Source organism: Diabrotica virgifera, chromosome 7 (assembly GCF_917563875.1).
Source record: "Diabrotica virgifera virgifera chromosome 7, PGI_DIABVI_V3a".
NCBI lineage: Eukaryota > Metazoa > Arthropoda > Insecta > Coleoptera > Chrysomelidae > Diabrotica > Diabrotica virgifera.
This window is the reverse complement of record NC_065449.1, coordinates 238,395,735-238,422,535: the sequence shown is the minus strand read 5'-3', so window position 1 is coordinate 238,422,535 and position 26,801 is coordinate 238,395,735. Positions and strand designations below refer to the sequence as shown.

The following is a 26,801-nucleotide window of genomic DNA, read 5'->3' as shown; positions in this document are numbered from 1 at the left end:
GAACACATAACTACGAGGAGTTTTATAAAGACCTCTACACCAGCCAAAGACCACAAGACAATTTCCTGACATGTCTCTGAAGTACTTTTACCACAGTGTCAGAAATAAGAGCAGCTTTAAAGGAAATGAAGATCCATCGTTTGGTGATGATGGACTCGTTATTCAGGCAATACAAGCAGGAGGAGAAATCCTACTAAAACAAAATTGTTCACGGCAGGTCTAGAGTCAATATTTAAGGACACTCAATGGCAAGATATCAGCATATCAATGTAGATCAATAAAGATTAAATGATATGAGGTGTTTGCGGATGATATTGGGCTAATCGCATACAATTAACAATGGAGACAACACGCAACCCTGTCTAACACCTCTTTTGATTTCTACGGTTTCCGTTTTGACATTTTCATTTGTCATTATATCTGTATTAATAACGGAGAACGGCTGAGTTATATTCGCGGACAGACAGTCATGAAACCGGAAGCATATGTTTCTTCTCGTCTTGCTAAGGGGCGTTGAATAATATAGCGCTTGTACTATTCCGGCGACTTTAAAACAGTACTTCCGGTCGCATTTGTTAAATCGGAAGTCCTAAGTCAAATTTCTCACCTTTAGTACCGACATTGGGTTATAAGCTTTCATTCCACACCTCAGTTGTCAGGAGGAGTTGTGTTTACGGACAGACGAACGTGGATAATTCAACGTTTTTACATTTTTTCCAAAATGCATTTTTTAAATAAAGATATTTTTCTATTCGGTATTTCTGTCGTAATGTTAGTTGCCTACAATTCAGCAGCTTTTACGGCTTTTACAGGCTTTTACGAAATCTGCAGTTGGCAAAATTGTTTCTCCCGATGACAGCTACTGTCAAAGTTGATAATTTGAAGTTCTTACGTACGGCCGCTAGGTGTCCTTGTGTGTAGTGTTTTGAACGAAAAACTGGTGCTTTTCTTCGGGAGGTGAAAGGGTCAGGGGTGAAGCTAGAATCGCATAAATAAAAGAAAATAATCATGGCTTTATCGCGTCACAGTAAAAACCAACATAGTAATGTAAGTAGGATAGGAATAGCGATCACAATGTTCTGCTTGTGGGCGCGTCCGCTTAGCGGTGCTAGTAGTCATGACATGACAGTAGAATGACATGACGCATGACATGACTTCGTTGCGCATGACACATTTGCTGGCGGGATTTGTTGATTTGCTATCACAATTTCTATTGTAATATGTACGCATGTACGCCATTACAAATTGCTTTGTGTTGATTTTGTCTTGTTTTGTTTTTTTAAAAATTGAGCTAAGACAGAGTTTTACCATTATTGAAATGGAACAACATACAACAAGACTTAAAAAATGTTGCGTTCCTGGTTGCACCGATTCAACAAGCAAACGATTTCGTTTTCCAAATCCACATGATGCGATGGACATGTTTTTGGAATGGTTGAAACTAATCAAAACGAATCGATTAAGTAAGTATACACCACTACGTGTTTACAAGAATTTTTGTATTTGTTCTAGGCATTTTAAAGAAGAAGATAGGGTACCAGACGTGAAATCTGGAAGGAGAGGAATTATCAAAGGGGCCATCCCGCGCTTATTTTTACCGCCACAAAGTAAGAAATGTACCTCAGATTATCAGGATGAAGAAAATTATTTAGGTTATGTCAGGCCTTCTACTTCCCAGCAAGACAGAAATATGGAGCAAGACAGAAATGCCAGGCCTTCTACTTCCCAGCAAGATTTATCTAGTAATATGGAGCAAGACAGAAATGCCAGACCTTCTACTTCCCAGCAAGACATAATGGAAAGAGATATTGAGGAAACTCCAGCCAAAAAGAGGTTTATTGATCATGGTAATATATAAAAATGTGCCTTAACTAAATTCTTAATTGTAATAATATTCTTATTTATCTAGATTATGCCAAGTCTCCTACTTCCCAGCAAGACCTATCTGATAATATGGACCAAGACAGAAATGCTAGGCCTTCTACTTCCCAGCAAGATTTATCTAATAATATGGAGCAAGACAGAAATGCCAGACCTTCTACTTCCCAGCAAGACATAATGGAAACAGATATTGAGGAAACTCCAGCCAAAAAGAGGTTTATTGATCATGGTAATATATAAAAATGTGCCTTAACTAAATTCTTAATTGTAATAATATTCTTATTTATCTAGATTATGCCAAGTCTCCTACTTACCAGCAAGACCTATCTGATAATATGGAGCAAGACAGAAATGCCAGGCCTTCTACTTCCCAGCAAGACTTATCTGACAATATGGAGCAAGACAGAAATGCTGGTGGTAAGTAATTAATTATTCTAATAGTAAATACCCAAGGGTGGGTCTAACCCTTAAATGCCCAAGGGTGGATAAAAAGTCCACTTAATGTACATTCCCTTGTAACATATTTATTAGGTGTTCCAAAATTTTTCAAAAATTATTTATTGTTAAAAAGTCTGCCCTATATGGAATGTAAATTGGGTTCTACCAATATTTTTGAAAATAAAAGTAATATTTTTAGTTAAATATGGGTGGGCACAAAATGTCCACCCTGGGTTGGTAAAACTTATTACTAAAGGTTTCTGTATAATTTCTCGTTGGCAGGAACATAATCCACATAATTATTGACTTACACTTACATAATCGACACAATTATCTGCCACACTAATGAGAAGGCTGAGAGGAAGAATGTGGAGAAAATCGACAGATCTGAATTACTGATTTTTACTAGTATTTTAATTTTGATTTACATTGTAATTTTGTTGAAGGTTTGTACTTATATCGTTTATATTAATATTTTAGGAAATGCTGTGTCTACTAAGCATAAGATTCTTAAGTTTAATCCATTTGTAACAATTCTCAGTATTACAGTAAAACCTGTCAGTAACGGCCACTAAAAATGAAAGAACTATTGGCTGTTATAGCAAGGTGGCTGGTATTACCAGTTTTTGTAGTCTACATATAACGGTTTGGGGAATTTTTAAACTGGTCGTTAGTACAGGTGGTCGATTTTGGCAGGTGGCTGGTAACATAGTTTTTACTGTAGCTATTTTTTAGGTGGACATTTTTTACCCACCCTTACGCATACATGGAACCTACATAAGGTTTAGGGTTAATAGAGAGTTATCAAGTAAAATTCTATCCATCCGTTATTTTGACACGTAAACGCTATTTTTATACGGTATAAGTTTTAACGTATATGTAATTTTAGAGTTATCAAGTGGTAGAATTTGTGCTTGACGTTCACGTTAAAAGTTGGTAGCTGTCAGTCACTAAATGTTGTATTTGACAGCAATATAATTAAATTTGTTTAATTTTTTTTCTATTTTTGGTTTGTTTTACCCAAGATACATATGGGCGCGTTCACCAGATGCAAACGTTGGCAATCAGTTTGCGCTTTATGGTTCTGAACGACTTGCTAACGTCAAACATGTTTGGAAAGCGGTTGCCATTTTTGCAAACATAAGATATTTAAGTTGAACTTTGCAAACGTGTTGAACATTGAAAAAATATGGCGGGAATTTAAATTGTATATATTGTTCCGTATTGACAGTTCATTGGTTGGCACACAAAACTGTTCTTAACCTAAACTCAATGTAATTATTGATTTTTCTTATTTGTTTTTTGTCGTGATTTTGAGGTAGTATAGTATTTAAAGACATTCATTAGATTAATTATTTTATAAACTTTACGTTTTTGGTGATTTTGAGTGCTGACAACGTGCCTGTGACTTGTATAGTAGTGAACTGTGGAGGTCCAACTGATCGGGATAATGTTAATTTTAATTTGTTTTTTGTCCTGATTTTGAGCTAATATAGTATTTAGACATTCAGTAGATTAATTATTTTATAAACTTTACGTTTTTGGTGATTTTGAGTGCTGACAACATGCCTGTGAATTGTTATAGTAGTGAATTGTGGAAGTCCAACTGATCAGAATAATGTTAATTTTAATTTGTTTTTTGTCGTGATTTTGAGCTTAATATAGTATTTAAAGACATTCATTAGATTGATTATTTTATAAACTTTTCGTTTTTGGTGATTTTAAGTGCTGAAAACATGCCTGTAACTTGTATAGTAGTGAACTGTGGAAGTCGAGCTGATCGGATAATGTTAATTTTTTTCGTGTTCCCTTGTAGGGATTTTTATTCACAGTCATTTGTTGTGGGCTTCTGTCATGTGTCGTATAATCCGTTTATAGTAATATTATACACGATTATACAACATCTAACAGAAGCTCGAAACAAATGACAATCGATGAAAAGCCCTATTAGAAACTCATTTACGTTTCCTTGCTTAACTAAATTATCAAAAAACAGGACGCACTCATGCTAGGAATTATGGTTTTTATTAATATTATTACAATTATTTATATGTGACACTAACGTAACTAGTGACATTAATTTTAGGCCAATGTGACAAACTTTATTAATACTAAATTTTAACATTTATCCCCTATTTTGTTAAAACAATATTATTTTGTTTTTCATTCTATTCAAAATAAATGCAGTTTTGACAGGGAATTTGTTTTGTTATTTATTTATTCCATATAGACCTGGATCCCGCGTACCAAAAAAAGTTGATTAATAGCAAGCTGTAAATTTATTAATAGCTTAACAGTGTCTAGTCCGACAAACTTTGATGTATGGGAACACTAGAAGTTTTAACTGTGGAACAGGTTAAAAATTTGGAACGTCAAACTACGAAAATGTTTATGTAATTTGTCAGATAAAACTTCCAATTGATTTGTTACAATTCATTAAACTCTCATGCAAAAACCAGACTGGTGAAAAAATCGCCAACTGGGCATTTTAATGAGTAGAACACGAAGACCATGTCAAACTACAGGAATCATGTTGGTTAGTAATAGCAGTCTGATTTTTGCATGAGAATTTAATGAAAGGGTAACAGATCAATTGGATGTTCTGTCCGACAAAATATATGGGATGTTTTCGTAATCTGATGTTCCAAATCTGAGTTTCCAAACTGTTTCACAATTAAAACTACCCCTGTTCCAGTGCCACAATACATCAAAGTTTGTCCAACTGGACACCGTTAAGCTATTAACAAATTTTCAGCTTGCTATTAATCAATTTTTTTGGTACACGGGATCCAGACCTAATAGGTTTGTTCATAGTACGACACAAACGATTAGCAACTGCTGCCAACCATAAGATGCATGAGCAGTTAACAGTTAGCGTTGTGCAGTTAATAGTTAGCATTCATAGACTACGAATGCACATGTGTCTGATGGTTGGCAAGAGTTGCTGATCATTCTACGAACAAACCTATCAGTAAGCACAATTTGTGATATCCATGGGTAGTTACTAACCGAAAGAGGCAGGATTCGATTTTTAAAACATTTATTTTAGAGTCAAAACATAGTCATACCTTAAACGATAAATGTATATTATCATTTCAAGTTGATACTAATTACAAAAATAAATACACATTTAAAAGACAATACATAATTACTCATGATGAAGAAGTACATTATAATTAAAAATGAATAACCATTTTCATATCGCTGCAGCCCGTTAACGTTAAAATCAGTTCCGTTATTCAATATTCATACTGCGCATGCTCCATTGCTAAAATAACGTTACCGTATTCTCCTAGAGTTACTTGATAACTCTCTAATCATGTTTTGTATGTTTGCAAATATTTGTATGTTTTGTAATGTTTTGCAAAAATGTTTGAAATACAGTGAAACCTGTCAGTAACGGCCACTAAAAATGAAAGAACTATTGGCCGATACATAAAGGTGTCCGGTATTGCCAGTTTTTGTAGTCTACATATAATTGGTAAGGGGAATTTTTACACTGGCCGCTTTTGGCAGGTGGCCGTTAACACAGGTTTTACTGTAGTTTAAAAATGTTTTTAATTGTAATATTATTGCATTGTTATAGGCAAACAGCAAGGCAGGAAGGCAAGGAGAGGCATTTTAAAAAGTATACAAATTTCAAGGAAGCAGTACTTAACACCAAAGAAAAGGAAAATGTATACAAAAATTGTTGCATCAAGTAATAGAATTCATAAGTTGGCATATAGATTATCAAGTTACCAAGAAAAATTACAGGCTGCTAAACGTTTATCAGAAACAGTACCATTTAGAAAATTGGCTGAGCAGGTTAATCCATTAACATATACATTTATTTTGTCTCAAATTCGTACCCAACAACAAAAACTGAAGGGAAGAAAATTTACCATAGATGAGAAGGTCCTGGCTCTAACACTATTTAAAGGAAGTGGAAAAGGGTACAAACTGCTGTCAAAAATTTTTTCTTTGCCATCTAAAAGAACGTTGACAAATTTATTGAATAAGATTAAATTAAATCCTGGAATTAATGAGATCATGTTTGAGATGTTACAAAAGAGTGTCCACAAAATGACGCCAAGGGACCGGCACTGTGTATTAATGTTCGATGAAATGTTTTTGTCAACACGTCTACAATACAACCAAAAAGAAGATAAGATAGAGGGGTTAGAAGATTATGGTACTGAAAGGTGCCCAAATTTTGCCAACTATATAAATGTGTTTATGATTAAAGGTATTTACAAACAATGGAAGCAGCCAATCTGTTATACATTTAGTGATGGAGCTACAAAAAGTAGAAAATTAAAAAACTTGATAATCGACGTAATTAAACAACTGCAAAATATTGGATTAACTGTTGTAGCCACAGTATGCGACCAAGGAGGACCAAATGCAGCAGCAGTCAACTTATTAATTCAGGAATCCCGGACGGAATATTTAAGAATAGGACAAGACTATCAATATTTTGGATTTCTTGTTAATGGCAAAGAAATTGTTCCTCTCTATGATACCCCACACCTATTTAAAGGCTTGAGGAACAACTTATTAAACAAGGATCTACATTTCGAGCTTCATGGAAAGAAGGGTATTGCTAAATGGGACCACATAGAGCAATTCTACCAGCTGGATGCATCGGAGCCCTTAAGAATTTGCCCAAAATTAACAGACGAACATGTGTTGAGGAACAAAATCAAAAAGATGAAAGTGAAGAACTGCATGCAAGTCTTCAGTCACCAAGTTGGAAGTTTAATGGTGAAACTTGTAGAGTGGAAAGCTGAAGTGAATCTGTGTAGTGAAGTGGCAGATACAGGTCGTATAATTTTATTTTTAGATGAACTTTTTGATTCTTTGAATTCCAATCAGAAAACTGCTCCTGTAAGCAAACCTTTGAAAGGTGGTGTTACCTTAACATCAAACCATGATCAATTTTGGAAACGATCTTTAACTGTTTTAAACAAAATGAAATTCTTTGATAGAAAGAAACAGAAATTTGTTTCTGTACCATCATTAAAAAATTTGAATTTTACCATTCGTGGATTTTTATATTTAAAGAACAAATTATTAAAAACTAATAATAATTACTTACTGTTAAGAGCATTTCAGCAAGATGCTTTAGAAAATTTTTTCGGGTTAATTAGAAGTTATAGAGCTACAGATAATTCAGTAAGTGTGTCAGATGCTATAACCACCTTCAAAGCTTTGGTTATAAATAATTTTATGTCTTTCCATTCACCTGAAAGCAATTGTGAAAAAGATGTTAGTGAGGGAGCACTAGACACCTTACGTTTTTTTTTAACTGGTGAGGTATTACCAGGTTGTACACCTTTAGTACCTGACCTTAATTATTCACTTCCTATGTCAGTTTCAAATGTTAAGAAAACTCGGGTGGGAAGGTGTACTGTAACTTATGTTGCAGGATATGTAGCAAAAAAAGTATTGAAGAAGGTTTCATGTGAGCAATGTAAATACAATATGTTATTTAGAGACAAGAAAGGAGATACAGAATTTATTGAAGCCAGGCAATATAATATGTCAAATTTAACAGTGCCTGGGAATTTGTTGACTCATTATGTATCTGAGGCCCTTGCAAAATTGTTTTACCTAATTCCAAGGGTCTGTCATATGCAACCTTTACACTCTATATTGTGTGAACAACTTAATAAAGATAAACTTTTAACATTTTCAGTATTCAATTGTAAAATACATTCAAATGTTGGTTCAAATCTGTGTAAATTTATTGTTAGACTTTCTGTATATATGTGGTGTAAAAGTGTAAATACAATTCTAAATGGCAAAGACCAGAAATTTATTAATGGTATAAAAAGTAAGTCAGAATATACTAAGACAGATCCTATAAAATTGGTTGCTTATAGAAAATATGAAAAAAGGAGAAAACAATTTTTTAAGGACCGATCATAAATCTGGACCTCAGAGGTAATCTACGCTATGTCCACATGGTGTTGTTTTGAATAAGTTCCTTTAATTAATCTATTTATTTTATTAGTTGGAATATACAAATTGGTTATATAATATCATTAAAATATGGTCACATTGTCTTTCGAACAATAATTATGGGATATATCAGATTTTTATGACATTCAAAGTGCTCTACTTCACAGTTGCTTGAAATGACAGAGTGTAGTTTACCTGCAAGGTCCAGAAATACAGATTTATCAGTTCCAATGTAAAACTAGACAAAATTGTATGTCATTGTTCTCTTCAATGAATTTTGAGAAGCTCCTTCATTAAAACTTTATGCTTATCATACTTGATACATTTTTACAAAAAGTCATCTGTTTTTGTTTGTAGACAATTTCCATTTACATTTTAATATTTCCATTTTGTTTTTAGCAAATAACATTTTGTGTGTTTTTCATTTACTGGACTCATATGAATCTCAAGCATTATTTTTATTGTTTTACATATCTAACGTGCTATGTACTATTTTGAATTTTATAATCAATTATTATCAAAATAGAAAGTAAAATAGTTAATTACTACAGTTATGAATCATATTTCATCACCATTTTGATGTTTATTTAGTTGTATAGTTATTTCAGCAATGTTAATAAAAACTTTGAAGGGCTGAAGTGAAAAATTGCCATTTTTGACTTATACTCTTAATGCATAGCACGATAGATATTTTCTACTTTCCCAACCATTTTGCTTCTCACAATTGCTTCCATCCTTTTCTATCTTGCGCCATTCTGATCCACTGTTTGCCTGCCACTGCTCTTATGTCATCTACCCATCTCTTGAGTCTTCCCATGCTTATTTCATCCTCCTTGGTCTCCATTCTAGAATTTTCTGTACCCACCAGCTATCATCATACCTGTGACTGTGAAATTGACTGTGTGACCGGCCCAACATCATTTCATTTTTTAAATTTGTTCCATGATATCCATGATCCACTCCAATTTGTATGTACAAACTGGTAGTATGCATGTGCTATGTATGTTTATAGAAATGGAGGTGCTTTTCAAGATATATGCTGGTTTACCAAAAGTGGCCCATGTCTGTTGTGTTATTTTAATTTCAGCATCCGGATTTGGTTTTCCCAGTTTGATGACATGGCCCTTGTATACATAATGTTCAACATTTTCTGTGCTATGATTTTGTATTGTTATGTTCGTCTGATTCTGGCTCTTTATTTTTGTTTTATTGTAGTTCATTTTTAAGCTTACAGCTCTCGAAACTACATTTAATTGTTGTAACATTTCAGTTAGTTCTTGAATATGTTCTAATAAAACTATGTTTTCAAATGGTTTAATTATGATACGTTGATGTTTACACATTTGTCCCATTCTAATTTCTTAAAAATATTTTCTGGAGTAAGGGGAATAGTTTGGGAGAAATGGTGCCTCCTTATCTCACTCTCTGTTGTAGATAGTTACATAGTTAGTACACTTTTATTATGCATTATATATTTTACTATATAGATGAATAATTTGAAGACATTATAATTTCGTATAGGTAATTATGTAGATACTTTTTTGTTTATTTTAATAATTCATTTGTGTCACATATAATTGTTAATATTTTGTTTAATGTGTAATTAAGACTTTAATTGTACTCTAGTTTATAAGAAATTATAGAGATTGATTTTATAATGTATGTTAGCATATTTTTTTTGTATATTTTGTATATTTGTCTCTTTCACTATTTCCTACTAACAAGGCATCATCAGCATACATTAAGCACCATGGAATGTTACCCTGTAGTTTCGCTGTTATCTGGTCCAAAACTAATGAGAAAAATTACGGACTAAGCACCGAGCGTTGGTGCAATCATACTTTCACATGAAATTTATGTCTCTCCCACACCTGTTCTAACACTAGTCGTTACTCCCTCATACATATCTCTCACAATCTTTACATATTCGCCAGGGACTTCTTTCTTGTTGAGTGCCCACCACAGAATCTCTCGAGGAACTCTATCATATGTTTTCTCAAGATCAATGAATACTATATGAGCGTTTGTTTCTTTACTCTTGTATTTTTCCATCAACTGCCTTATAATAAAAATTGCATTTGTTGTTGATCTACCCTGCATAAAGCCAAATTGATTCTAGGATATTTCAGTCTCTTCACGTATCCGTCTATCAATTACTCTTTCCCATATTTTCATGGTGTGGCTAAGCAGTTTTATAGCCCTGGAGTTTGTACATTGTTGTATATCGCCCTTGTTTTTTGTAGACAGGTACTAGTATACTGCTTCTCCATTCATCTGGCATTTGTCCAACTTCCATAATTCTATTAAATAAACCTGCTAGCCACCTTGTTCCTGTCTCTCCCAATGCTCTCCATACTTCCCCAGGAATATCATCTGGTCCTACTGCTTTTCCTTTCTTTATTTTTTGAAGCGCTTTAGCCACTTCCTCGTTTGATATTGTGTTGACCATTACTGTTACTGACTCCACAGGCTGTCTGTCAAATTCTTCATTTAATAAGCTGTCAAAGTACATCCTCCATCTCTTTTTGACATCCTTTTCGTGAACTAGTATTTTATTATTTTCGTTTCGCGATCATATCGTTTTGAAAATCTGTGTCGGATCTGGTTTCTTGTCACTTTTTATATAATTTTCCCTTCTTTTTTATTTTTCCTTGTACTTCGTTTGACCACCACCAAGTCTCTTTATCCTCGAAAATGTTTTCCTGACGTTTTCCCAAGTATTTCAGTAGCAGTCTCTCTAATACTACTGGCCATCTTGTCTACTATTCTTTCCCTGAATAGACCTTCTTTCTCATCTTTTAGCATCAACCACTTGGTGTCCAGCTTGTAATTTCCATATTGGATATATCCTCTCGCAGTTGATCTTCCCATCTTATTTTCGGTCTTCCTATAGGTCTGTTTATTACTGGCGTCCAATTTGTTATCTGCCTAATTAATTCATCCGCTCCTCTTCTTTGGATGTGGCCAAACCATTTTAGTCTTTGTGCTTGACTGAATCCCACAATGTCATCTCCTTCCATTAAATTTCTTATTTCGTGATTCATCAAAATTCGTATTTCTCCTTGATCTGTCTTAATTGGACCATGTATTCTGCTCATAATGTTTCTTTCTATTATTCTCAGTTTTTCTTCAATACTGTATATTAGCATATTTTTTTTGTATTTTTTTGCATATTTCTGTATATTTTGTTTATTATAATTTTAAGAATCAGATTAAAAGAGCTTGACAGATCTAGGTACTTTTTTGTTTATTTTAATAATTCATTTGTGTCACATATAATTGTTTATATTTTGTTTAATGTGTAATTAAGACTTTAATTTTACTCTAGTTTATAAGAAATTATAGAGATTGATTTTATACTGTATGTTAGCATATATTTGTTTCTGTAATGGGGGTAATCCCTTATATAACTAAATAAATCAATAATAAAGCTCATAACATTAACACAGCTAAACAGGCGATTGCAGGGACCAGATGGAAAAATGGCACGAAGAAGTATTGTTTGGTAGCCACATTGGATATCAAAAATGCTTTTAACTCCGCCAACTGGGATTGCATTATGCGAGGTCTTATCGAAATGAATGTACCGGCATATTTAACGAGAATAGTGACGAGCTACTTCACTGATCGACTTTTAAAGTATGACACAAAGTCTGGTCCGAAAGAATACAAAATCACTGGAGGAGTACCACAAGGTTCTGTACTAGGACTTTTAAAGTATGACACAAAGTCTGGTCCGAAAGAATACAAAATCACTGGAGGAGTACCACAAGGTTCTGTACTAGGACCTCTCTTGTGGAATATTATGTATGATGGACTATTAAAGGTAGAATTACCAAGAGGTGCTAAGCTCGTGGCATATGCCGATGACGTGGCTGTGGTAATTGTCACAAAGTACCTTGAAGAAATAAATCTCACGTTTGACATCATATTCGAGAGAATCTGCCAGTGGATGAATACAGTTAATTTAAAATTAGCTAAGCACAAAACTGAGGCAGTACTTATTACTAGTAGGAAACAGATAGAAACTGTTACGCTGACTATGGGAGAACATGAAATTACATCACAACCATTCATTCGTTACTTGGGTGTGATGATTGATACCAAACTAAGTTTCAAGCAGCAGGTAGAACATGTGAGTGCTAAAGCGTCAGTAGTCAGAACAACCTTGTCACGGCTAATGCCGAATATAGGTGGCCCAAAACAAAACAGAAGAATGTTACTGTCGTCAGTAATAACATCAGTATTAACCTATGGAATATCCATTTGGGCTGACGCCCTCGGAACTCAAAAATCACGGAGGAAGATTGCATCAGTGTATCGCTTAAGCGCATTGAGAGTTGCCAGCGCATTCCGCACAGTATCAGATGATGCAATACACGTCATAGCCGGAATGTTACCCATTGGAATATTAGCTGAAGAAAGGAAGACCCTTTATCGACAAAGAGATGAGAGAGATGAGAGAGGTGAACATAGAAGAACAGAACGCCAAAACAGCATTAGACGATGGCAAATACAGTGGGATTCCACAACAAAAGGCAGATGGACACATCGTCTTATACCACAGCTAAATCTCTGGCTGAATCGCAAACATGGTGAGGTCAATTACTATTTGACGCAGATGCTCTCAGGGCATGGCTGCTTTCGAGCATACTTATACCGCTTTAAACATGACGACTCTCCAGAGTGCCCATCCTGTCTCGGAATAAGTGAAGACGTGGAACACGTGTTCTTCGTGTGTCCTCGTTTCAACTTGCTGCGAAATTATCATCAACCAACAAATAAGACCAGAGACTTTAGTAGGAACGATGCTTTTATCGACAGCAGCTTGGGATGCCATAAGCACCTTTGCGATGCAAGTGCTCCAGGAACTTCGTCGAATTGAAAGAACACGAGCAGAAAATAGAGACGATTAGAAGAAAACTTTGACACCATGAAGAAAGATTAATAAAAAAAAAATCTAGACCCTCCCCCCGCGCAGTAATACCTCACGGTAGGTCCGCGGGGGAAACAGAGGCAGAAGAAAGGGGACGGGTTTTAGTCGGTATTGTAACTCACGAGTCCGACATACCAGGCTGGTCACCTAGTCCTGATGATACGTAAATGTATTTCCTACCTCTATAAAAAAAAAAAAAAAAAAAACACACACACACACACATACACACACATACATACACATACACACACACACACACACACACACACACACACACACACACACACACACATTAGGGTAATTTGCGCCTAGTCACCAAATTGGGCTAAGCCTAGAGCGTGGACTCGGCGCCCGGGCAAGTAACAAATCGATGATACGTCAGTTAAGACGTAGCTGGACTAAAGTGCCTCACACGGTTCAGCATTATTCGGTAAATATTTCATATGAGGGTTCTTTATGCCGGAACTCTCATCTAGCAATCATTTTGATGAAAGTAGCCTTCCATAGCGCATCAGCGTGCTATGGAAGGGGTGGAGGAAAGCCTGGAGAGCATTGGAGCTCGAATGAGTGGTCCCTGATTTACTCGGACCAATCCTTCTCACCCCAATGAATTGTATGCTTGAATGGCCATATGGGCATGCAAGTCTCTACAGGTGGGTTTACTTTTTTTGCTTGCTTGCTCGTGAGTAATTCCATTTATCATTTTGTAGGTCAGGGTGAATAGATGCCTAAGCTCAGAATGGGACCTATTTCCATGGAGTGTAACGTGGATCCCTGCACAAGGATATAGGTGAAGACCAGAATGGTAGCAATCACTTATAAAATATATCTATATTATACTTCTGTAATTCCATACAAATTTTGATTGCTCAAATAATTTTATAAAGTAATTTACAGAAATAAATAAGTTTTTAAGAATGTTTTATTTTTTTTGTTTTCAAATGGACAAAAGTGTTTTAACGTAATGGAAAATAGATATAGCCATAAAATAATAAATAAACACTTATCTTGTACCAAAACGTATGAGTCTCTTTCTGATACATTTATATAATACATACATGTAGATGTTTTCGGCTGTAAATTCAAAAAGTATGTTTTAAATGTGAATGGAAAATAAATAGAGTCATAAAATAACAAATTAAAACTTATTGTATGCCAAAAATATATTTTCTCTGACCAAAAATATAGTGTACACTTATGCAATATAATAATGCATAAGTGTATAGTATATTCTTGGTAAGAGAATATATTTTTTGGCATAGAATAAGTTTTTATTTGTTATTTTACGACTATATTTTTCATTCACATTCAAAACACACTTTTTGAATTTACTGCCGAAAATTCAGATCCTAATTTTTGAATTTGGCGCCCATACTACCCCACTCAGTTGGCTATATACCATCCCATTCACCAGGGGGCGCTCTAAACTAAAATTCAGAACATAATTTTTGAATTTGCCGCCTAAATTATTTTTGATTAACCTTAATAGCCAATGTTCGCAACGGACAAGGCAGTTAAATAAGAAGAAGAAATTTTTTGAATTTCCCGCCGGTTGGGCACATATTGGGCGCAATCGACAGATGGCGCCGAAACTCTCTCCCCAGATGTTAACACGGTACTTGCATTACTATGGGGGGTGTACTGTGTATCGCGTTTATACAGTCCCAGCCGGCGATTGGGAGCGAGAATTACGTTTTTGTTCAGAAATTACAGAGAATCTTTCACCCCTCAAATAGCAAATATGGTAGGTGTTATGTCATCGGCAAATACTCTATAATATTTGAAAAGTATTTAATCAAATCAAAAATGACAATCACAATTCTATCAAATTTTTGACAGTAAAACACAGTATTAAAATGTTAGAATTATTATTATTTTAATATGCACACACATAAAGATAAGTCTCATGATTGTAAATGTAAACACTGTGTCCACTGTAAGTACAAAAATGTAAGAGTTCAAGATTTTCAGGCTGACTACAGAGTTGAAAAAGACACCTTTGGAGAGCTGAAAGTGCCGGTGGACAAGTATTATGGGGCGCAAACTGTTAGATCTATTATGAATTTCCCCATTGGAGGAGAATTTGAGCGAATGCCGGTGAGTACAAATTTTTTCTTTTGTAATATTTGTTTCATACTCATACTTTTTAACTATACTTAACAACTTGGCTGCGTTTAGAGATATTTATAAATTTATGTTGAGTGCGTTGAATGTATTGCGAGATATATATGTCTCGAAGTGAACATTTGCCACAGTGCGTTACCACTCAGTTGACACAGTCAACCTGTAATACGAGGTCTGTTTGTCTCGTAATGCAGCCAAGGTGTACTATTTAATACTCTAACTCTAAAATATACTGGTGTAATAGACTAGTGACTAGTCTATTACAACAGATATTTAAATAAAGTAGAAACATTGGGTACATTCAGACGACCTTAGTGGCTGGACAGCTGAGTTAGCGGTAGCGTTCAGACACAAGCCACTGTTAGATTTACTAAGCATTCCCTATTGCTGATGGATACAACCACTAAGCTGCTTTGTGCTTACATTCAGCTGCTGAGGTCATCCAAACAAGTCCAAAACCCTTGTGTTTCCAAACTGGTACTCATGGAGGTACATTTTGTAGAATAATTTTTTTCTAAAAAATAATTCACCAGTAACACCATCTAGTTCATGTTCTATATTGAGCTGTTGTACGCTTTTAGTTTTTTAAGGGTGAAAACTACCCCCTACTAATTGTAAAAAATTATAAAATAACATTTTAAACTTTAATATTGTCAACATTTGGTTCTTATTAGTTACATAATGATTGTTTTATGCTTCAAGATATACTATCATAATATTTCAACCCTTTAAACCACCCTTGTTGGAGCTATATATAAAAAATTTACTTATCCTAAAAGAATAATTTCGGCTTGCATCGATTTACATAAAAATTTCGGATTAGGATCATCTCACCCGATACTGCATATTCTATATCATGCTTAAGGGCGTTGATTATTCTTAGAGGTGTAAACTACCCCTTATTGTCGAAAATTATATAAAAACATTGTAAACTTTAATATGGGTAAAATTTGGTTTTGATTAGTTAAATAATGATTGTTTTATACTTTAGGATATAATATAATATTTCAACCCTTAAAAACCACCCTTAATAACATTACAGTTTTTATAAGTAGATATTTTAATAGATCAATACAGAAAAAAAGTAGAATTAAAGAATAGAGACCGACCGAATGTGACTTTTTTGGCCGAAGCCGAAGCCGATGCCGAAGTTCGGCCTGAAGGATACCTTTGGCCGAAGCCGAAGCCTAAGCCGAAGGTGACTAAATATTTGCATTTATAGTAGGGATAGTCGATGGTCGATGTTTTGCCATTAATATTTAGGTAGTCAAAACACCAGTAATCTTGAGTTTTAACAAATACAATAAAATTATTATAGTTTCTCAGAATTTTACTAGGTGAGAAATACTCAAATGAAGATCTTTGAGACATCTTGGCCTATTGTTAAAATTTATATCCTACCTACTACCTGAAAGTTTGTAAAACGTTTTGGTTTATTAGGGTATAAAATAGGGTGTAAATATTATTCAAAGTATCAAAGGCTCGCCGAAGCATATTGTTTAGAGATTATTTATATAGTATAGTATACTCGGAGCATTTTATTATTCCACCTTCGGCGAAACCTTCGGCTTCGTTTTGGCCGAAGCTGAATTTTGGCCGAAGGTTTAAATATTGGCCGATGGTGGCCGATGCCGAAGCCGATTAATCGGTCGGTCTCTATTAAAGAATTACAAAAACATTTACTTACACAAAAATACGAATTTACAAATATGTACAAATACAAATACAAATAGTTTTTTAGTCATCTTCCAGTATACGAACCAGTTCTGTGGTATTATACATACATTGAAAATTATTCATAAGCAGACTATCCGAAGTTTTCGAAAAAATAAAATTGTTTTATAAACATAGCTCCTTCATTTTTGGCGATAAAAAGTTTTTTCAAAAATGACTTTGTAGGATTTTTGAAGAGTTATAAGACTGTGTAAACTAAATTCCGTAAGATCTCTTAGTTTTTAATTAGGGTGGGTTTAGAGGGCTCGAATAAGGGGATGTTTGCTCGTAAATGGAGGTTTTAATGGTTTTAATGGAGGTTTCACTATAATGAAAATCTATGCACAAATTAATTTTAGTTATTAAAGAAGCTACAATTTAGTAATCCATCATTTTTTTCGTATCTCCAGTATTTTCGGAGATATTTTGAAGTAAAAGGTGAAAGATAAGAAATTCCAAAAAATTAATTTTTCTTTAAACTCAAAATATTTCTGAAATTAGGCCTTTTAAATAAGTCAAACTTTTTGGGTGTATTGATAATACAAATATAAAAGGAATTACAGATAGGTGAAGATCAATTTTTAATTAGGAGGGTAGTTAGGGGGTTGTTTTCACTTATTTTTTCATAGAGAAAAGCAGGTACCGACCTTTTTTTGATCATAAGTCGCTTAATTTTCAGGCTAAAAACTTTTTATTATTTTTTGAAAGGCCTCACTGATACATGAAAAAAGATTATTTAAGTTTTCCTCGAAAAATCTAAAGTTTTTCCGTTATTTTACTTTGAATATTTCAAATTATGCATTTGACGAAAAAAGCTAACTTTTAACATGCCATATCCCGGTTCGTGTTGGTCTTAAAGATATTACAGAAAAAGAATTTGGTTTGTGTTACAAAAAAATACAATTTTGATATCTACAGTTTTTTTGATTAAATGCATATTTTTCGAGGTATTCTCAAAAAACCCTCTAAAAAAGTCGATATTTTCATTGAAAAACTGTTACTTTCAAGCGCGAATAACTCAAAAAATATTAGTTTTACGAAGAAAATGTAAAAAACATTTTTTTCTTAGAATTACTTTTTACATCGATTTACATGGTTAAAATGTAATAAAAAATTTCCGTCCCCGAGATGGGGTGGCAACCACCCCCAAGGTTTTAGTGTACAGCGGCATGATATAGAAAATGATCCTTGGACTATTCCCTACCTTCTGTGAAAACTTCAAGTAAATCCATGCTGGACGAAAAAATTCCGAGCCAAAATGCTTCATTTCCTCGACTAATAGATATATGATGTTATAGACTTGAACTCACAAAATATTCATTTTGAAAATAAAGACACATATTATTATCATCCCTGCCATTTCCAACTATCGAATGTGAAAAGTGGTACTTTTCAGGAGAACAAAATAACTCTCTTTTAGAGACTCCTAAATCAGCTCATTGACAAATGGGAAAATTTTTATATTTTTTGTATGTAATGTTTAATCCTTTTTAGATTGATAACAAATTTGAACTGCTTATCATTTTTTTCTATCCAAAAAATCACATTAGTTACATTGCTTTTTGTATTAATCAAAGATTACTGATTGTTAAAGCGATACTGAAACAAAATTCGCACAAATTGTAAACACATGCATTGTATTCTTCTAAGCAGTTTAACATTTTCGACAGTTTACAGATTATAATTAAATACCTGTTAAATAAATTACAACACAAACTAACGAATGAGACACATTCGACATTTAGCGTTGTACAATAAATATACCTTTAGTTATATTTATACAAAACAAAAGTATCGAATATAACCATTTTCGTTATCGCATAATGCGAGGGCAAGGTATCGAATCTGAAAAACCCGATTTTTCACATTCGATAGTTGGAAATGGTAGGGACGATATATGCCAACCTGTTACCAGGGTACCCACTTAGGAAACTCGTGGATTTCTTGTAAAATTTGAATATTTTTATGCAAAAAGGGAGTAAATAGCTATATTTAAACAAATATTAATTTTAATGATTTATTTATTTATTCACACGTTGATGGACCAAATGTCTGTAGATGTCTAATTTCTATTGATAAGTCCATAGACAACATTTTTAATGCTTCCATACACTATAAGAGCTAAAAGAAATTCAGCAATTTTCATATTCTACTTTACAAAATACTTGTAGTGTCACAACCATAGACATATTAAGGGTACTGGGTAGACAAGGCATACTGAGCAAAGAAGCGTAACGAGGAAGCAGTCTATCTATCTCTTTTGACCAAGCGATACCATGCATGCGACAGACAAAGATGGCTAGACTACTCAATCCTTAATATTGGCGTTACACCTCGATGCGCAGAGCTGGCCATACCTTGCCTAATCTACTAGTTATTATATCTATGGTCACAACACTTGCTTATACATACATATATTCTTTTAATAAATCAATTCAAACCAGATTAATGACTACATTTTGTTATTTTGGTGGTATGCTCGTCACCCACTGGCTTTTGGGATTCACAACACTTTCTGGTTTTGTCCAATGATGTAGCATGATCTGTTAATTGAAAGCTTGCTTTTCAATTATTAATGGCATAGCAAATTCTTCAACAAGCTGTTGCCAAAAAACTCCTTTGGTTTTTTGTAATAAGCTTAAAATTTAGGTTATGCTGAAATATCTTGATGGCAACTATAAGTACACTACAAATCCTACATCTGAGTGGTAAATATGAACTAGCCTATACTGCTTTTCAAATCTATATGTTTGTTTCAAAGACTCCTCAGGTGTAAAAGAATAAAAATACATAAAATAAAAAAAATGCGACTTTAAAAGTACATATATACTCTGTCGGCAACAACCGCGTTTTTGCAATTGAAAAAATACACTCCTGGCCAAAAAAATCGGGACACCTTAAAAATTGGTCATTTTTTATGTCTCGAATCTCCTAAACCTGTTGTCCGATTTTAGTGATTTTTTTTAATATGGTATAGCCTTATTCTCTAAGAATATGGATGTAGTAATATTGTTGCTGAACAGGTAAATGTCATTGTATACCGGGTGTAACAATATTACTGTGTTTTTTCCTGAAAGTTCGTAACACCCTGTGGAATATTCTAGCATTTAAAAAATATTGAAATTAAAACTCAATTGTAGCCTTAGCCTTTCTTAACATATTCTGCTTTTTGACTCATTCACTTACGTTGGATAATGAAAAAGTTAGGTACTTTGACAACTAGCCATGTTCTTCATCAATACAGGGTGTTTCTAAATAAGTGCGACAAACTTTAAGGGGTAATTCTGCATGAAAAAATAATGACTGTTTGGTTTATAAACATATGTCCGCAAATGCTTCGTTTCCAAGATACGGGATGTTGAAATTTTTCTGACAAACTGACGATTTATTTATTGCTCTAAAACCGGTTGAGATGTGCAAATGAAATTCGGTAGGTTTTAAGAGGTAGTTATTTCACATTTTTTGACATACAACTAACAATTTTATATTCGCCACTGGCTTGCATACAGGTAATATTACCCATATGCACGCCAATGGTGAATATAACATACATAATTGTAACTCAAAATTATTAAAAAAATAATGAGGCAAAATCGGAGATCTAACACATGTCATATTAGAATGTCATTTAAACATAAATAACGTAAACGACCTTTATAAAGAATTAAAAGATTTAAAATGTTTTTTCCCAATAAACCAATACTTTAATATTTGCAAATGATATGGAAATTCTTCATCTCATTTATAAACATGTTAAATTATGTAAATACAAGTTGTAAACGTAATATAATAGGCATAATTTGTTAATGTGGTTTGAAAAAATTAAAAATATATATATATATATATATATATATATATATATATATATATATATATATATATATATAAAACACATAATAAAATAACAACAACAAAAATAAATAAAAAAAAAGAAAAAAAATAGAAACAAACATAAAAAAAAGAAGTGTTTCGCACAAATTAAAATATATATTAAAAAAACAGTAAAATAATTAAAAAAAAAACAAAATAAAAAAAAAGCTACACAATGTACCAATGTATCTATAAAAATAATATTGTAGAATGTACTTATGTTTATAAGAAATTTATGACTATGAATCTGCAATCAATCACAAACAAGTCTGGCTAATTGGCTCTGCCAAAGCCATTTTTCAAAAAAAAAAAATATTTTTTCATGCAGAATTACCCCTTAAAGTTTGTCGCACAAAGTACCTAACCTTTTCATTATCCAACATAAGTGAATAAGTCAAAAAGCAGAATGTTAAGAAAGGCTAAGGCTACAATTGAGTTTTAATTTAAATGTTTTTTAAAGGCTAGAATATTCCGCAGGGTGTTACGAACTTTCAGGAAAAAACACAGTATTATTGTTACACCCGGTATACAATGACATTTACCTGTTCAGCAACACTATTACTACATCCATATTCTTAGAGAATAAGGCTACAACATATTCAAAAAATCACTAAAATCGGACAACACGTTTAGGAGATTCGAGACATCAAAAATTACCCATTTTTAAGATGTCCCGATTTTTTTGGACAGGAGTGTAGTAACATTTAATAAATAAATTAAATATCTCCAAAACTAGCGAATATTTTTCACCTAATTTTTTTTGCTTTATATTGGTAGCTTAACGCAACTTTTCCTGCAAAATAAAATATTTATAGTGCTTATTTATAATGCAAATAATAATTTTTTGCAAATTTGTTTTTCAAGCTTTATTTATGATTATTTAAATAAATTAGGCAAGTCTTAAATGACAGCTTTTTCCTTCAACTTTCAGAAAAAACTTCATAAAAACATAAATTAATTAGTTCAGTAGTTAAAAAAGTAAATTGTGTTCAAAATTACCCTTTTTTCATTATTTAAACAATTATTATCCTCTCATATGAATCATATACTTTCTTGAAAATATCTTTTGTTTTCACCTAAACGTTGATATAAAATTGGTTCCAACTTGTACGGAATTATTTTGATTTTATTTTATTTGATCAGGCTAGAAACAGATCAAACACTTGACAACGCCTACATCCCAAGTTATTTAAAAACATATCTACGAATTTTTTTGAGAACATACATTTTTTATGGCAAATATTATTTTTATTGAATACTAGCAATATCCATAAATTTTGACAAGCTGTTTATTTCACTTCAGCACATTCACATTTTTTCAGCAGATGTTCAGGTATTTTAGTCCATGTTGTCAGACCGCTTCCGTATGAAAAATTTTCTGAATCAGTTTCTTTGCGGATTCCTATTCAAAAATGTCCCCTTTAAACAAATCAGAAGAGTGCCGGGCGAAATTTTTTTGGCATAAATTGTAAATAGATTCTTTGTCCCGGAAAAGATATTTTTGGGTTTAGGCCATTTTGATCATAAGAGTTTTCTTTTAATTTTTTCCAAAAGTTAATATTTTTCGAGTTATAAGCGATGTAAAATCTGGAATTGTCTAAATTGAAGTCTAAGCATTCAATTTTAAGATTTTGACGAGTAACCGGTGCTTATTTGAATATAGACCGTTGTTTTTAATTGTGAATTATGCCCGTCCAGTCAACTTTTAAGCCGGAGCAAAAAAGATAACCTTTTTACTTTGTTTAAACACATTGTGTAAACAATTTCTGTCCAAAAATTTCGCTTGGAACAAAATAATGATTAGTTTAAAGGGGACATTTTTGAACAGGGATTCTCAACGAATCAGAAATTTTGCACACGGGAGCGATCTCGCAACATGGGCTATTTTGGTGATAATCATTTTGTCATAGTTTGATGAGATTGCTACCGGTTTATAAAACCGGAATAACCACATTTTCGATCAATAAAAAATATACAACTGGCGTACACAGACACAGTATATTAGATTGCAGACTATAGGTAAATACCGATTTATTCTTAGCAACAAATTTTATCAGGATACATGACATCATTCCATTTACACGATTAGAAATACTAAATAAAAAATAAACGTTATCACCTTATCGAGTGTCCCAACTTAAGCCATTCAAACTTTGTGTTAAGTTGGTAAACAACAATTTAATACCTAACGATAAAAATAATCGTTTCTATAAATAGTTAGTATGTTTGTGTTCTTGTGTGTTATTAAATTCCATTTCGATTTGGATGATAACTGATTTCACGTTCAAGTTATTAAATCAATGTCAGAAGCAAATATTTACATTTTTTACGCAATTATTATAGACAGACTGACGCACAAAATTGATTATTCCATTTTCCATTAAGACCCGTCTATATGTGAAAAAAAACATTGATTTCATGTAACGAATCCAATGGAGTGTAATAGAAAGAGAGGGAAATTGTAATAGAAAAAGATAAAAACCAAAGACAGGAATCAACGCAACGTGAAATAGCGAAATGTCTCTCAAAATTTGTGATTTATGATCCTTAAGCTAATACCGAACACTATATTCATGACCCATGTTAAGCGGCGCGTTATTTTAAGTCAATTGTCGGTAAGATGACACTGTTTAAAGTAATTAGAAGTTGATTAACAAACAGGTGCTATGGTGTCCACCCTTCCGACGGAGGTAGGGGCTGATACGATCAGTGTCGTGGTCACTTTCACTAAAGAATGGTCAAATCGTGGGCGTACTGGAAAAATCCACTAACTCACAAAAGTAAAGTTTTGAGAAAACCGCATTTAAACATTATTTGGTTTGTTCCAACATGAACTTTTGGACGGTCCAGAAACCGTCACGGAACTACTTGTACCGCTTGTTGTGCGCATGTTCGTAACCGTATCGCCCAGTTATCGTCCGATGACGGTAATCCAATGATAAAAACCAAAGACGTATGCCGTAGATATATTAATATTATGTGATACATGACAGAAGCTCGAAACAGATGACAATCAATGAAAAACCCTATTGTCCAATTACTGAAATGGTCATCACGAAACCGTCACTAAAAGATCACAATTCTTGTTGGAACAGTGGGAAGGACGATCCGAGGACGATCATATTTTTGTTGGAACGGATTTTGTTTACTGCGCAGGAGCGTTACCGTTTCGTGACGGTTCTCGGTCGTGTTGGAACAAACCTATTATAGCTTATGGCTTACCTCTGAAAAATCGGGTACAGTGGCTGTTCAAGTTTTGGTACCTGGATATGGTTTTGAAGGATGTTAACCACAGGTGGTGTGCACATACATGTACATAAAATTATTTGGAAAAACATTATTTTATTCATGAAAACTTGGAAAAAGGTAGAGTTAGTTGATTTTCTTTGTCTTTGAATATACCTACCGATTTATCCACGGTGGATGACGAATTTGGAGATATACGGTTTTTCCTGTTAATATATTGATGTTTGTGGATTTAATGGTATTAAAATGTCAAAATTGAAAAAAAAATGGAGTTAGTGGATTTTCCCAGTACGCCCACGAAATGCACTTGTGAAGCAGAACCATGTATTAGGAATCCACGGGATCCAAACCATAAACAAAGAAAGCTTTACCGTCAACACCGGTGCAGTACAATAAGCTAAACTTAACCTAATATTCGATTCTACACGATCTGAACACTTTGGGATAAGTCCAGTGAATTTATCAAAAAATAAATCGATTAAGTCGAAGAAAAGTAGGATATTTTTCTGTATAAAAGTAGAAGAGAAGTAATTGCGGATAAGATTTTTACACTAAGATATCTAGACCAATTGCTATAAGCATAGATAATTCTCTATGTGTTGCTCGTGTATTTTAAGTAGGCGAATTACGGCCGGTTTCACAAAGTAAAGTTAACTTGTGGTTAAGAGATAACCTCAAAATTACCTCAAAATATGCGTTTCAGTTTCATAATTGTTACCCTTCTGGGTATACCCATAAGGGTAACCCACTCCAACCTCTGGTTAAAAATTCTGTGAGTTAACCATACTTCGCCGTTGACCTGAAACTAAAACGCATATTATGGGGTAACCTCTGGTTATCTCTTAACCACAAGTTAACTTTACTTTGTGAAACCGGCCGTTATAGTATCAAAAGTAATGAAATGTATAAAACACTGAGCTTTCTTGGATAGACCCACGAAACTGGTTAATTTAAGGGGGGGGGGAGGGTATGGTTTGAAATATTTTATTTTATTATTTCAAATAAAAGTGCATACTTTCAAGACAACTCTCTGAAAATTTCAGATTGATCGGAGTAAAATTACCAGATATACAGCGCAGCGTGTTGAATATCCCTACCTTCAACTCACTTTGCCGCGGCTTCGGGCCAGCACGCTTGAGCGTAGTGAGAAACGTTAAACAACTGTTCACCTTCTCTTTTGTAGATTATTCCGCGATTCAAAAAACATGGCATCACTGGCATAATGTGCATCACTTTACGATTTGGCAGACAAATAAGAAGATGAAGATGCAGTTGTCAAAACTTTAAACGCATTTTTCTCAAAACTGCTTTTTCAAATGCGGTGGTCATTGTAACTGAAAAACTACTTGACCGATCTACCTGAAATTTTGCATGGATTTTCTTTAGACACTTCATGAGGTAACGACGTCGAGATATTTTTCATTTTGTGCTTATTTTTTGTTCAACAATAATAAATCTGTTGATTTTCACAAAAGTTTTAGTAAAAATTTCGTATTTTTGATTTCTGAGTGATACCAAAAATTCAAAAATCATTAAAAATAAAAAAACTCGACGTTGTTACCTCGTGAAACTCATAAGCTAATTAAATCTTTTTGAATTTTTTATTTCGTATAATTCAGTGACGAATTCTGATGTCCACCGCAAAATCCATTTTTCAAAATTTGTCACCAATGACTTTTTTCAATATTTTGGATTGATTTTTTTTTAAATATTCTCTGAAATCTACTTAATATGTTTGTTTAATTTAAAAATAAAATAATTTTACCATAGCTTCGAAAAAAGTCACAAAAATGTGCTTGATATGTTGATTTAAAACCATACCCCCCCCCCTCCCTTAATAAGATGATACTGAATAACACATGAAATGATAGATCATCGAGAGGCTTCTCATCGGATGAATCTAGCATTAGCCTTTTCATGAGGTCGCAATGAGCTAGTGCTAGATGAATGAGACTGGAAAATGAGAGGATGCTAAAGATAGTCCCAAAACGGGGTATAATCACGAAAAGGAGGAAAGGACAACCAAGACAAATTTGATTTGATAGCGTACAAGATCTTAAAAAAATATGATTCATGACTGGAAAAAAACAATAGACAGATATGAATGGAGGAGCTTAGTACCTACATGAAGTTAGCATACAAGGAGCATGATTAAATTAGAAGTCACTTAAATGGACAATCTGTATATTTTAAAATGTGTAATGATCTATTTGTATTTTAGCCTGCAGTACTACACGGCCTGTTGAGCAATAAAAATTAAAAAAAATTCCATTTGAACAACTCATAAGAAAATAATAGTATATTATTCAACGAGCATGTAATGATGGCTATTACTCACGATGATGAAGTTTGCGGCGAGTGTCGTAATTCATCAGAGTGAGTAATAGCCATTACATGCGAGTAGAATACTATACTTTTTCTACGACCTTTTTTATTTTAATTAGTAAAAAATTTAATTATCAACTACTCGAGATTTCAATTATAATAATTTACAAGAATACCTACCTAAATGTTATTTACCCCTAGTACGTGGCTGAATAATTGGTTGCCTACTATTACCAAATTATTATTTATTGTAAAAATACAACTAGAAATAGTCAATATAAGTTCTATTCGTTTCTGAAAAATTATAAGCTTAAATTTGTAC

The 26,801-nt window shown here is 33.4% G+C and overlaps 2 protein-coding genes and 1 long non-coding RNA gene across 4 annotated transcripts in view; 2 read left to right on the top strand and 1 right to left on the bottom strand.

Moving 5' to 3' along the window:
* Positions 1-863: 863 nt before the first annotated feature.
* Positions 864-26,801, top strand: part of LOC114327963 (fumarate hydratase, mitochondrial) — a 42,610-nt gene continuing 16,672 nt past the window's right edge. Inside the window, exons 1-3 of the mRNA XM_050656363.1 lie at positions 864-1,023; positions 14,856-14,945; positions 15,173-15,298. Of these exons, the coding sequence (XP_050512320.1) occupies positions 1,009-1,023; positions 14,856-14,945; positions 15,173-15,298 (231 nt within the window). The 5' untranslated portion in view covers positions 864-1,008. The remainder of the gene's footprint in view (positions 1,024-14,855; positions 14,946-15,172; positions 15,299-26,801) is intronic.
* On the top strand, positions 1,174-11,499 carry LOC126888264 (uncharacterized). 2 transcript variants are annotated; one of them, XM_050656361.1, is made up of 4 exons: positions 1,179-1,847; positions 1,910-2,110; positions 2,173-2,298; positions 5,906-11,499. In XM_050656361.1, the coding sequence occupies exons 1-4, from the start codon at positions 1,229-1,231 to the stop codon at positions 8,230-8,232; spliced, it is 3,273 nt and encodes a 1,090-aa protein (XP_050512318.1). In that variant the 5' UTR covers positions 1,179-1,228; the 3' UTR covers positions 8,233-11,499. The 2 variants fall into 2 exon arrangements, with proteins under 2 accessions (XP_050512319.1, XP_050512318.1); XM_050656362.1 differs by lacking the exon at positions 1,910-2,110 and having other exon boundaries at positions 1,174-1,847.
* Positions 19,042-22,244, bottom strand: LOC114327970 (uncharacterized). The gene is made up of 2 exons (XR_003652076.2): positions 21,908-22,244; positions 19,042-19,159 (listed from the first exon to the last, which is right to left on the bottom strand). It is a non-coding gene; the product is annotated as an uncharacterized LOC114327970 (long non-coding RNA).

Coding starts and splice junctions, on each gene's coding strand:
- LOC126888264 (XM_050656361.1), top strand. CDS start 1,229: ATGTACGCCATTACAAATTGCTTTGTGTTGATTTTGTCTTGTTTTGTT. Junction 1,848..1,909: donor AAAGAGGTTTATTGATCATG/GTAATATATAAA, acceptor TTATTTATCTAG/ATTATGCCAAGTCTCCTACT. Junction 2,299..5,905: donor GCAAGACAGAAATGCTGGTG/GTAAGTAATTAA, acceptor GCATTGTTATAG/GCAAACAGCAAGGCAGGAAG.